We start from the raw sequence: 14098 nt of genomic DNA on the forward strand, positions 1-14098 counted from the left end.
TTCTAACTCAGATGGAGTTGGAAGAATTTCTTTTCCGAAAATCTTACAAAGTAAAGAGAAAAACTCAACAGGAGATCCTCTCTCGATGGCCTCTAGCAAACCAAGAATTCGTAGATTGTAACGTCTGCTCTGATTTTCAAGATCCGTCATTTTGAAAGTAAGTTTGCTGTTTTGCTCTGTCAAATTGGAACAGACAGCTTCCAGCTGCTGAACGTGGCGTTTTAAATCTTTGTAAGTTAAGTCGATGCGAGATAAACTTTCGGCATGTTCATCCACTCTAGCGTTAATCTGATCCAATTTTGACTCCAACAGACTGATAGAAGACCTAAATTCAGACTTGATATCAGATAGAATGCCTTGTCGATTCTGTTCCAGGACAGAGAGAATCTCAGCAGACAGAGATGTGGAGATTTCTTTTTTTTCCCCAGATTTAGGAAGCTTTGTAGCCATTGTGAGATAAACGTATTTGCAGGCAGATGAGAAAGACAAAAAAATTAACAAACTGAGATTAAAAAAGGGAGATACATAGTGCGAAGGTAAGAAATGTAACAGAGTGAAAGTTTTAAGCGACTAAACAATCACCATCTTACCGGAAGTCCCAAGACCTCAGTCCTAGCACAGAATTAAAGGTCTATGGGGCAGCGATGATCCCTGCCCTCTTATATGTATCTGTCTACAACAGGCAATCAATGCACTTTAAAAATACCTTCAAAGCTGTCTCCGAAAAATCCTTCAAATTCACTGCAATGATAAGTAAACCATCATCAGTGCCCTCTTCCAGGTCAATAACCCCAGCACTAAAGCCCTAGTTTCTCAGCTGGTTATGTCAGGCAGGTAATATAGTTCGTATATTTAACACCACACTTCCAAAACACTGTATTCTGAACTCTGCATGAGAGATAGAAGACTCAAGTATGTGCTCAAAGCTTCCCTGAAGCAGCACAAACTCAGCGACTCCTGGCAATCTCTGGTGTATGATCATCAGATCAAGAGAATTCAGGATGGTATTGAAAACCTCAAAGCCATCCATAAGAAGTACACAATGGCCTGTGTGAATGGTCCGGGAAATTGCCTTGCAGAGACAAACCATTTACAACTTTGATACAGTGCTTGATACTGGGCTAAGTTTCCATTTGATTACCTGCTCCATCACTAAAACTGCCTTTGCCTATATCCATAAAATTGTCCAGCTCTGCCCCTACTTCAAATTACCATGTTTAAATTTGTTATTGCTAGGCTACTGCAATTCTCTCCTGCTCAACCTACCATCCACTATAATAATTCATCAAAAATACTCCATAGGCTTGTTCTCTTTTGTTTGTGTTTGCCAATCTACAAAGCATTGCCTTTATTTTGAGATCCCTGTCTTGTTTTCAAGTCCCTCGATGATTCCTCTTTACTCCTCTCCCCAAAACCAAACTATTTTCTGCAAACACTTTACACTCTTACAAACATCTTAAATTTCATTATTTAATTCTTTTTTTTTGTAATTAATGTAGTTTATTTAAGAGAGCATCAGCTTGTAGTTGCTTTGGCCTTAAGTTCTAATCCTCATTAAAACCCAAGACTGATCAAACTGTTGGCTACCTTTTTTAATATGTTTCTGTGGCCTGATTTCAGAATTTGATCAATAATACTGCTTATTTCCTAGGGAGTTATATAAATTTAATTACTTACTCTTTTAAAAAAAAATTTATTTGTTGCACCATTGTCACAAAGTGCACTCTGCCATCAAATTTAGAAACACCTGAGGTCTGGAATTCACAAGAAAAAATAACCCAAATGTAGCTGACCTCAAACTGCATGGCACAGGCATGAGTTGTCAGGAAATACATTTGTAAGTTGTTGCACTAACATTGTTCATGTGACAGACACAAAAAGAAAGCATCATTGAAAGAAACTAAGAATGGATTTTATTACATTCACAGTGGAAGGTGTTCCAATGCAAGATGAAATTATATCAAACTATAACAACATATTCCAAACAAAAAGAACATGCCTTGTTCTTCATTATACAAAATCACGGCGAGTTTTTGTATGCTTCACAAATACAAGTGGCAAGTTCTGATCAACACACAGATAGGAATTAAAAACTTTCATTTTGTCATGGAAATATATCCTTCAAAAAATGTAACCATTCAGATAAGAATAAACTTGACAGAGCTGGCGTTGAAATGGCATTTTTAAAATAAAATTTCTTACTACTGAATTCCATAATTCCCGACATACAAAAAAAAACGTTAGTAGATGAAAGGCCAGACTTACTCTTAAATTCAGCTTCTGCCGGAGTTCTGCTAGGGGTATGAGTGAAAGCTTTGCCAAGTCTTCATGTTCAATGTAGAAATTCTTTTCAAATGGCTGATACTCGATCTAAAAGGAATCACAAGTTATTGACTTTTCTGGCTTGTTTTAACTAGTTACAGAATGGTAAATGAGCAACATCTGAGAAATATTCTAATACAATACTTCCTTCAGTCCTCTTAAAGTGATGTAACTCTGCAACAACATTCAACAATTTTACATTGTGACTCAATTTCAAAACATTATGGAAAAGCAAAAGAGCTGAGCATACTGGGACCTCACCTAACTGATGAGGACACAAAGGTCTCTGTTGTATCCCCAGCAATCACCACTCTTAACTCTCTCAATTATCTGGAATGGAGTCCATCAGACCCTGGGGATCTCTCCATCTTAAATGTTCTTCAAGAGCCCCAATACTACTACTTCCTTGAAATCAACCTGCCCTAGAATCATCAACACACCTACCCCTGATCTCATTATCTTCCATGTCTTTCTCCTTGGTGAATACCAATGTGGTACCTCACCCACATCCTCTGGTTCCAGGCATAAAATCCACCCCCCTTTATCTTTGAATGGTCCTATCTTCTCCTCAGTCACCCTTGCTTATAATATACACTCAGTGGCCACTTTATTGAGTACACCTGTACACCTGCTCATTTAATGCAAATATCTAATCAGCCAATCATGTAACTTAATGCATAAAAGCCACACAGACATGGTCAAGAGATTCAGTTGCTGTTCAGACCAAGCACCAGAATGGGAAAGAAATGAGATCGAAGTCACCATGGAGTAATCGTTGGTGCCAGATGGAGTAGTTTGAATATCTCAATAACTGATTTCCTGGGATTTTCAGAGACAATAGTCTCTACAGTTTACATAAAATGGTGCAAAATAAAAATCCAGTAATCAGCAGTTCTGTGTGTGAAAATGCCTTGTTAATGAGAGGTCGGAGGAGAATGGCCAGACTGGTTCAAGCTGATTGGAAGGCAACAGTAATTTAAGGAACCATGAATTACAACAGTGGTGTGCAGAAGAGCATCTCTGAGCACACATGTCGAACATTGAAGAGGATGGGCTGCAGCAGCAGAAGACCACGAACATACACTGGGTTTATGCCTTTGAATTCTATTTGTCAAGGTCACTCCATGGCCCCATTTAGTCCTCTGGATTTTCTGCTTAAAATTCCATCCTGCTTGCTTTATATTTCCTCAAAGGCCCTGTACCATTTCAACTTTCTAAAACTTACATAAGCTTCATTTTTGCTTTCTCACTAAACTTGCAATATCTATCATCATCCATGGTTACAAAGTTCCTGAACCATACTATCTTTGTCTTTCTTCTTGATAGAAACAAATTGATTCTGAATTCAGCTATTAGATGACTCCCACATGTCGAGTGCGGATTTGCCCATTAACAGCTACTCCCAATTTACTCTCCCCAGCTCTTGCCTAATACTGTTGTAATTCGCCTTTCCCCAATTTAGTTGAACTGATCATAATTTAACTTACTGAATGCTCTACAAAATTTGGGCAGAATGTGTGGGCAAAAGAGGTCAAAGTGGTGAAGAATTTTGTTTTAAAGAAATAATCAAACTTATCACATCAACAGCTGACAGAAAGTTAATACAAATACTCCACTGTGTAAGCTCCAGGAACACTGGTGAAAACCTCAAACAGTTGCAAAACAGTAAATGACATTCCCCAGGCAGTCACCTGTTTTGAAAATACCTAACCCTTCCACAAGAAAATTTCCTAATTACTGTAAAAAAAAAGGATGTTTTTTTAAAAAATGATAAAAACAAGAGAATGAAACTACTCCATTAAACAGAGTATAATCAAAAGGACGGCACAAATAGCAGACACACAATAAATTTATCTTGATGACCAATTGCTATATGGCTTAGAGTTTCTTTGGATTTCCACTTACCTCAGTGTGGTCAATTGGAGGCAATGGATCAATCACTTTCTTCTGTGGAGGTATGGGATTGCCATCACTATCATAGTCAATTTCCTCCTCCTCCTCTTGAATTACACCAGCATTAGGATTTTCAGCCATGTACCGAAAATAGGCTTCCTGCACATAAATGTAATTCACAAGTCAAACTGGAGAGGGAATGCAGCACTAATCATTACACTGAGCTTATCACATACCTAAACCAATTCTTTGGAAAAAACATGGAATTTCAAACAGTATTCACTAAATGGATCATATCCAACATATAATAGCTAGGAATTGGATAAAAAGAATTTAAAATGTTGCAAGTTTTGTGCGCCACGGTTACCGAGACATTGAATTGCGCAGAGGGTGAGAAGAGTTTAAAAGAAGCGAGCAGGGGCAGTCAGCACATTTTTGCGCACCAGTTCCAAGGAAACATTGGATTGCATAGAGGGAGATAGTTTGAAAGTAGCAAGCAGGGGCAGTCAGCACATTTTGCGCGTTACAGTTCCTGAGGAGACATTCAGTTGCAGAGAGGGAGAAAGCGTTAAAAAGTGGGGGAGGGGAGAGAGAAAGGGCAGTCTGCATATTTTGCGCACCATAGTTCCTGAGGAGACATTGAATTGCGCATAATTAAGACACTTGGCAAGGTCCAATGATAAGAAATTAGTTTTAATTGGAGTAAGCATTGTGTGACTAGGCCAGTGTTAGAGTGGGGAGTCAAGGCTTTGGCTCATTGAGACTTTGGCGAGGGGAGGGTTTGTTTGTTATTTATTCTTTCTGTCTTATTGCACATTTAGCGCAGCAGAGATGCCAGGCAGGATAGTGGAATATTCCTTTTGTGGGATGTGGAAAGGCAGGGGGACCTCCAGTGTCCCTGACAACTACACTTACAAGTAGTGTACCCATCTGCATATTCTAACAGACAGTGTTAAGGAGTTGAAGCTGGAACTGGATGAACACCAGTCAATACAGGGATTAGTTACACACAAGGTGCAGGACACAGGTAACTGAGTGACCATCAAGAAGGAGAAAGGGATTAAACAGCCAGTGCAGAGTACCCCTGTGACCATTCCTCTCAACAACACTTTGGATACTGTTTTAGGGGAATTGACCTAGCAGAGGAAAGCCACAGCAACCAGGTTTTAGGCACTAAGTCTGGCTCTGTGGCTCAGAAGGGAAGTGGGGAGACCAGGCAAACTGTAGTGATAGGGGATCCAATGGCTATGGGAATAGAAAGGAAGTTCTGTGGGCGAGAATGAGATTCCTGGATGGTATGTTGCCTCCTGGGTGCCAAGTCAGGGATATCTCAGACTGCATCCACAGAAATCATGTGGAAGTGTCATGGTCCATGTAGGTACCAATGACACAGGTAGGAGGGGTGACAAGGTCCTGCAAAGTAAGTTCAGAGAGCTAGGTTCTAAGTTAAAGGACAGGACCTTCAGGGTTGTGGTCTCAGGAGTGCTATCCGTGCCACGTGCTAGTGAGGTCAGAAATAGGAAGATCATACAATTTAACGCACGAGGAGATGGCGCAGGAGGGAGGCCTTTAGATTTTTGGATCATTGGGCTCTCTTCCAGGGAAGGTGGTTCCTGTACAGAAGGGACGGTTCACACCAGAACAGGAGGGGACACGAATATCCTAGAGGGCGAGTTTGCTAGTGCTGTATAGTAGGGAGTTTAAAACTAGAGTTGCAGGGGGATGGGAACCAGAGCACATGAACAGATAGTAGAAAGGCTGTGGGGAAAGATGTTATTAAGGCTACATGCAAAGTCAGGAATCGAAAGGTTGAGCATGGTGGGACTAATGTTCTGAGCTGCGTATATTTCAATGCAAAGAGTATTGTAGGAAAGGCGGATGAGCTTAGGGCATGGATCATCAAGGGTCAAAATTGGTCCTCTGGAAGATCAGAATGGTAATCTATGTGTGGGGCCCAAAGAGATGGGGGAGATTTTAAATGGGTATTTTGCATCAGTATTTACTCAGGAGGTGGACACAGAGTCTCTCAAAGTGAAGCAAATTAGAGTGGATAAGCTCCCAGGGATGACAAGTTGTTCCCTCAGACCCTGTGGAGGCAAATTCAGAAAATGTAGGGGTCCTGGCACAGATACTTCAAGCATCCTTAGCCAGAGGTGCAGTGTCAGGCAATTGGGAGGATAGCTAATGTTGTTCCACTGTTTAAGAAAGGCTCAAAGATTAAGCCAGGAAATTATAAGCTGGTGAGTCTGCTATCAGTAGTGGGTAAATTATTAGAAGGTATTCTAAGGAACTGGATCTATAAATATTTGGATACATAGGGACTGATCAGGGACAGTCAACATGGCTTTGTGTATGGTAAGTTGTATCTAATTATAGAATTTTTCAAGGAAGTTACCAGGAAAGCTGATGAAAGCAAGGCAATAGACATTGTCTACATGGACTTTAGCAAGACCTTTGACAAGGTCCTGCATGGGAACTTTGGTCAAGAAGATTTAGTCACTTGGCATTCAAGATGAGGTCATAATTTGGATTATGACATTGGCTTCCTGGAAGAAGCCAGAGTGTGGTACCAGGTGGTTACCTCTCAGAACGGAGGCCAGTGGTTAGTGGTGTTTGTCATCTATATCAACAATTTGGATGCTAATGTGGTTAACTGGATCAGCAAGTTTGTAGATGACACCAAGATTGGGGATGTAGTGGACAGTGAGAAAAATGATCAAAGCTTGCAGTGGGATTTGGAAAAATAGGCTGAAAAATGGCAGATGGAATTTCATGCAGACAAGTGCGAGGTCTTGCACTTCGGTAGGACCTACACGGTGAGCAGAAGGGCACTAAGGATTGCGGTAGAACAGAGGGATCTGGGAATAGAGATCCATAATTTCTTTAAAGTGGTATCAGAGGTACATAGGACCATAAAGAAAGCTTTTAGCATACTGACTGGCTTGTATAAATCAATGCATTGAGTGCAGGAACAGGATGTTATGTTGAAGTTGTATAAGATATTGATGAGACCTAACTTGGAGTATTGTGGCAGTTTTGGTCATCTACCCACAGGAAAGATGTAAACAAGTCTGAAAGAATACAGAGAAAATTTACAAGGATACTGCCAGGACTTGAGGAAAGTCTGAATAGGTTGGGACTTTATTCCCTGGAATGTAGAAGATTGTGGGGAGATTTGATAGAAGTATACAAAATTATGTAGGGTATAGATAGGGTAAATGCAAGCAGACTTTTCCACTGAGGTTGAATGAGACTGCACCTTGAGGTTATGGGTTAAGGTTGAAAGGTAAAATGTTTCAGGAGAGTATAAAGGGGATCTTCTTCACTCAGAGGGTGGCGAGAGTGTGAAACAAGCTGCCAGCACATGGTGGATGCAGGCTCAATTTTAACATTTAAGGAAACTTTGGATAGGTACGTTAATTGGAGGGGTATGGAGGGCTATGGTATGGGTGCAGGTCGATGGGTGTTGGTATGGATTAAGTGGGCCAAAGGACCTGTTTCTGTGCTGTAGTGTTCTACTCTATGAAAGGGACCTGTACTGAAAGTAATCTGAATACACTGTGGTCATGAACTGCGACTTTCTAAATGTACTTCACAAACAGACAAAGCCAGCATGTTTTTTGTGATTTTATTTCTTTCTTTTTGCCATTCATGTGCATCCTGCATTTTCCACCTTTTCCCCACTAATTCATTTTCATCTACAAAATTCACTTCTCTCTCTTCAAAGACATTTTTCACTAGATTTTATTACTCCTTATAAATCAGTAAATTGATGCATGTACATAGCAACATGGGAGTAAAAAGCACTTGTTCAGGTTATGGAGATTCAGTGTCAGTGCATCATTTCCTTGTGGTCATGCTGTCCTAGTGACAGAATCATTAACTTCCAGCTTTGGAATGCTGACATCAGAAAAACAGCTGTAAGCACAAAATTTACTATAAATCAGTTACTGTGAATAGCATAAAATTTTATTTAAAAAATCTTGTAAATATGCACAGAGCTTAGTATTGCCCTGGCAGCACTTCTGTCAACAGACATCCATCAGTATTTTGGATCCACTTAATATTGGTAACAATGAAAAGGATATTTTTTTTCTCATTAAGTTTATAATAAAAATACATTGATTTTCATTTCTATCCATAACTTCATTTTATAATTATGTCACTTGGCTGTTGGGGAATTCACAATTATGGAACTACATTTTTTATTAATTTAAGTCCCTACAAGTATGCCTATTTCAGGGAACACCTGATTAATACCAGAATTTTCAAAAAAAAATTTCTTTAACCATTAATTTCTATAGTTCTCTAATTTCCTCCCTTTGCCACAATCATCACTCATCCGTAACTTTCCTAAAAGTAGTGCTATGTCTTCTCTCCATCAGATTCCTTTCTTCACCCTTGTCCATCTTTTGTTTTGCTTTGCCCTACCCATCTTTCTCTTAAACTCTTCTATATTGCTCACCACCAGTACAATATCTACCTTCCCTCAGTTCTTTCTGCTTCATCTTTCACACTAGCCTCTCCTAATCTTCTCATTCCCAAATAATTGTACTCTTCCATCATTTCTTTCCAACTGGCAACCGAGTTGGAATTGCTAACTAACTCCTTCCCAGTCATCTCCCCCCCCCCCCCCCACCAGTCTGAACCAACCTCTCTCTCTTCCACTTCTACTCATTCAAGCAATTAGTGTCATCTAAGCCCCTTTTCTCTTTAATAAGTGTTCAGATATTATTTTCACAACTTGGTTTTCTCCAATTAGCCTTAGCTCACCCTTTCATCCAGCTCCTTCTGTTCATCTACGCTTTACTTGCCTATTTCTCATCTTCCTGCCTCCTCTCCCAAATAGTTTTCTTCATTTTTAACATTTACATTATGCTATGTTCATATCTTCCTATTTGTTTTTATAATCAATGCATGGTATTTTTTTGAATACATGGTAGGGTAGAGAACGCATTGACTTATTCTTCAAAGAGATACAACACCAGCCAGTCAAACTGATGTCTTAAATAATACGCAGCATGTATCAACTATACCTTTAACTAAATAGACAATTACACAAATGACCAAGGCCACTTCAGAACTGTGAGATAGCCTATTGACTCATAACCTTGAGAAGCAGCAGTGGGGGAAATGCAAATTGCATTAGTAGAGCCCTCCAAAATATAAGGGATGTCGTTTAGGTTAGCTCATCAAGTCTTTACTCTGAAAACACTCAATGTGGTAAAGAACAAAGTTTTTGTGAATTCCCAATTAAAAGTAACAAAACATTTTCAGACATCTTAAATATAAAGGATTTTTCCTTCCACTGCAGCCTAGAGTTAGTACCAAGTCAGCAATACAGTTCTAAGTTATTATGTGTAGCATTTTACAAGGCAAGAATTATTGTCAATGATGACTGGTAGCATGGTCAAAATATCTCACAGAGGAAAATGGTGCATTGATAACTGTAAATGTCGGGAACTGGAACAAACATGAAGAATAGGCTAATTCAGCTGTAATTAATAATTTTGTGCAAACTTAGCAGCTCAATTCTAGCCTGAGCCCCATCTCAATAGACGTTCTGACTGCAAGGCCTGCAAAAATCAACCAGACATCTATTTCTCCTTCCAGTCTTTTTTTTTCTCTATTCCTCTTCTATTCCCCACTCTGGCCACTGACATCTTCTTCTTACCTGCTTATCACCTCCCATGGTGCCCCTTCTTCCCTTTCTCCAATGGTCAACTTCTGTTAGATTCCTCCTTCTCCAGCCCTTTACTTTTCCCACCCATCTGTCTTCAACTATCACCTTCTACCTAGTCCTCCTCCCCCAACCCCCACCTTTTTGTTCTGATGTCTACCCCCCTCCTTTCCAGTCCTGAAGAAGGGTCTCAGCACAAAACGTCGCCTATTTATTCATTTCCATAGATGCTGCCTGATCTGCTGAGTTCCTCCAGTATTTTGTGTATGTTGCTCTAGATTTCCAGCTTCTGCAGAATCTCTTGTGTTTACGATCCAGACAACAGCTGTGCAGCAGGATCGACTTAAATTATGTTGGTGCAAACAACAGAAATACCTCACAAGATGACTAAATAGAATAAGGCAGGTGTCCTCATAATTTTGTGGCTGCATATCAAGAATTGATCCAAACTAAAGACTACAGTGGATACACAACAATTTAAAATATTGGCTTAATATATTCTTTTTCATATATGCAAGAAAGACAGTACAAGAACTCACATGGTCATCTTCCTCTTCAATGTCATCCCTTATACCCCTGCAAAAACAAAGGGAAAAACCAACTCCCTACAAGTGTTCAACAGACCCAGTGTGAATGCAGCAAAGCATGAAATGATCACAGTGTGAATATATCGAGAAGTTCCTACTTTCTTGAAAATCATTATAATCATTTTGTTCTTGTTCTAAAAAGAGCAAAATATAAAACTGACTTTTGTGTTCAGAAAATTTCCAATAACATGGTCATTTCCAAAAGGCACCTTTAGGAATAAGATGACTTTACATAAAATGTATCCTAGAAGATAATTCCAGCAGGTATATATATTTCTTTTGTTCAATACAATGCCATGCCATATAACTAATGTAAAATATTCTTAAATAGCATCAACTACTGCAAAGGTTAGGTACAGATGTAAGTGATAGTATTGGATTCCATTATCACTTCCAAATTAAAATCAATCCATTTATGAGATATTCCTGAAGCTAACTGTTTTCTTTTAATTGCAGATATTGGCAGCAGTGATCTTACTTCTTTCAAAGTGATTGCATTCAAGCTGGTATATTTTCTACCTCGGTATTTAATTTACATGTCAACATTTTCTATCATTTTTCTGAATAGGTAATGCTCTGAACTGCCCTTGCCACATTATTAAACCAGCATTAATACAAAAGCTTGAGGGAATGTTAGATATGATTTATAGATAATGCTTTGTTGAAGTCTTGGACCACAAACATCTTTCAATATGTCTCTGTTTTCTGACTTCAACCAAACAGTAAGAATCTGACTCACAGATTTATAGCAAGGCCTATGCTGTTATTTCATGGATCTCCACTCAGTATAGAACAACACAGTATGTTGCATTGTTTAAATTTAAATAAAGAACACAAAACAAATTACAGTAATGATATAGAAATGGGCTATTTTTATACATTGATCAGAAAATCAACACTTTTTATGTTGAACATCAACACAGCTTGGAGAGAAACACCCATCTGTACCATAGCAATACCTCCACTTGGGAAACCCAAGTAACAGGAAGCCTCAGAATATACAGTGGATTCCGGTTAATTGGGACACATCAGAATCAGTACATTTTGCCCCAATTAGCCAAAGTTTCATGGAAATAGTTTAAAAAAGACAAACTACATTTAACTGAATAACAAATTATGCATTTAAATGAAATACAGAACAAATTAGAACACTACCAAAACTACTACAGTACTATGAAATTTGGTATTAGATCCTAATAGTTTGCGTCGGAGGAATTCATCCAGTGTACGCTGCTATGTTCTTTTGATTGACTGTAAATGAACAAAATCAGCACAGGTACCTAATGCAGATAATAGACTGCCTTCATTGCCTTCCTGCATGAAGTAGTGTCAAACACCACTGCTTTTTAATTTGGCGTCAAATGAGTAGCAAAACACAAGCACACGCAACTGATGCTATTTTAAATCTGCTCACTTTAAGCAGTGTAGTGTCTAACATCCACTGAAGTACAAGTGGCTAACACTAGTTAAAAACTGTTGCATCCTCCAAATCTTCAGTTTCTTTGTAGCATTCAAGATAATTGTCAATTCCTTCAATTTCTTTGTAGTTCCTAACTTGTTGAAGTAGTGAAATCATTTCATTTTCACTCCCGGGCGTTTCTAGCATTGTCAAACCTGAATACTTGAAACCACAATGAGCAAAACAATTCCGAATTGTCTTACTGTTAATTTCTTTCCAACTGTCAGTCCCAAGAATTACTGCCTTTTTAACAAAAATATACGCAACTGACACTATTTAAAAACTGTTTGCTCTAAGCACGGTGTAGTGTATAACAGTCGTACAAGTTCACACAACTGACACTAGTCAGAAACTCTTTGGCAATAGCCTCCTGTCCCAACTTAGTGGCATAATGTCCAAAATAAACAAAGGGAATCCCAGCTGTTTTTGATTAGCTTTTGTTCTTTAAGAGTTATCCCAAATAAGTGACTGTCTGATTAACCAATGGACCAATTAACCAGAATCCACTGTAGCCAGAGAAGCTTTAAGCTTTTAAGTGGGCCCTCAGATACTTTCCTTTCATCCCATGACCAATACCTACAAATATTCCAGTGAAATTAACAATTTTTAGAAAAAGGTGTTCATTTGAAGTGGGAGATTTTACATTTTACGTGTGAAGCTTAAAAATTGACACTTCGTACAGTTCTACATCTTGTTAACACATTATGAAGGACTAAAAGATTGAAGTTCCACAGTTACTCACTGCAAATCATCACTTCTGGCCACTTCAAAACTTTGTTGCTTCAAATAATATGAACAATATTTTCAATGATTCACCAGCTAAATCATTACCTATGTCTCTTATATTTTGCCCTGTAGTTTGCTTTACTTTGATATTTTGGTGAGAGATTTGTTATTTTAAGTTTTTTTTTCAAAATTCCAAGGGCTGTATTGGTGGCACATTATCTACTCAAATAGAACATGAAAGGCTATTTGGTTCAGCAGGTTTATGGTGGTTTTTAACATTTCCTATCAGTCCCGATCACCCACTTTTGTAGGGCAGAGTTAGAACTTTGTCTTTAGTAGTATTTATAAAATATTTTGTTTCTTTTCTGATCTCAATTGCTTGGCTATTTTCTGTGATCACAAATTGGGCTGGGAAAAAAATGCTTTACTTTTTCCAGTAAAATAATCAAGGTAAGTTGATTAGTGGATAAGTGAATTGTAAAACTCAATTACAATGTAATTACAAATGAGCTAATGCAAATATTAAGACTTAAAATAGGTTCTTACTTGGCATTTTTCTTCTCACATTCCTTTTCATCAAGTCTTTTTATATCTTTTGCTGCTTGGTCCTTGAAGAAAAAAACAGGCAATTTAATGGAAATGCTGGATTTGGGTCGAGATTGTATTTTTCCTTATTGTTTTAACTTTCTCTACCCTTGCTTGAGGCCCTCCATTGGCCGAAGTTGACAATTGATGTTGCCTCCTAGCTGTCTACATTGTCACCTTCAGTTGATGCACCAGCCAGAGCAGTAGGATACCAAGAAAAAAGCTGTTACCTATGTAGCAGGCTCCCCCTCTCCACACAGCTGATGAATGCAAAGGAAAGGGAGACTGATACAGTCTGGTACCAGCAGTGTCACAGGAGTTGCCAGTCAGCATTAAACTCAATGTAGGACTGTCTTAGGGACTCCAGCTCTGGATTTTTACTCAGGGTTTTACTCCTGAAGTCTTCTCCATGAGTGGGTGTAGCTGCAAGGCAGTGAAGGTTTGAATTCAGAGTTCTTCTTCTCCTAGATGAGCTGCCAACCACAGTTGACAAGCCCCATCTGCCTGAATGCTTATGTCACCCGTATGTTTGAAATAAATTTTAGTAACTTGTTTCTAAACTTCTGCGGTTTCATTGCAAAGCTAAAGTGTGACTCAGTCAGTACCTGTTCACAGGTTTTTTTTCTAAATTCATTCAGACTACTTTATAGTATAAAAGGAGTGCACATGGTCACATACCTTTGTTACTTTCTGACCACCCTGTCTGACCTTCATCAATGTCACATCCTCAAAAAATTCAATCAGGCTCGTAAGGCATGATCTGCCTTTGACAAAGCCATGCTGACTATCCTTAATCATGTTATGCCTCTCCAAATGTTCATAAATCCTGCCTCTCAGGACCTTCTC

The 14098-nt window shown here is 38.8% G+C and overlaps 1 protein-coding gene across 1 annotated transcript in view; it reads right to left on the reverse strand.

The window, feature by feature from the left end:
* Positions 1-14098, reverse strand: part of ddx42 (DEAD (Asp-Glu-Ala-Asp) box helicase 42) — a 71305-nt gene that overhangs the window by 39039 nt on the left and 18168 nt on the right. Inside the window, exons 4-7 of the mRNA XM_059955784.1 lie at positions 13214-13275; positions 10435-10471; positions 4228-4374; positions 2266-2370 (exon numbers count right to left, since the gene is read on the reverse strand). Coding sequence (XP_059811767.1) covers positions 2266-2370; positions 4228-4374; positions 10435-10471; positions 13214-13275 — 351 coding nt within the window. The remainder of the gene's footprint in view (positions 1-2265; positions 2371-4227; positions 4375-10434; positions 10472-13213; positions 13276-14098) is intronic.

The sequence above is a fragment of the Hypanus sabinus genome, chromosome X1 (genome assembly GCF_030144855.1).
Source record: "Hypanus sabinus isolate sHypSab1 chromosome X1, sHypSab1.hap1, whole genome shotgun sequence".
Lineage (NCBI taxonomy): Eukaryota > Metazoa > Chordata > Chondrichthyes > Myliobatiformes > Dasyatidae > Hypanus > Hypanus sabinus.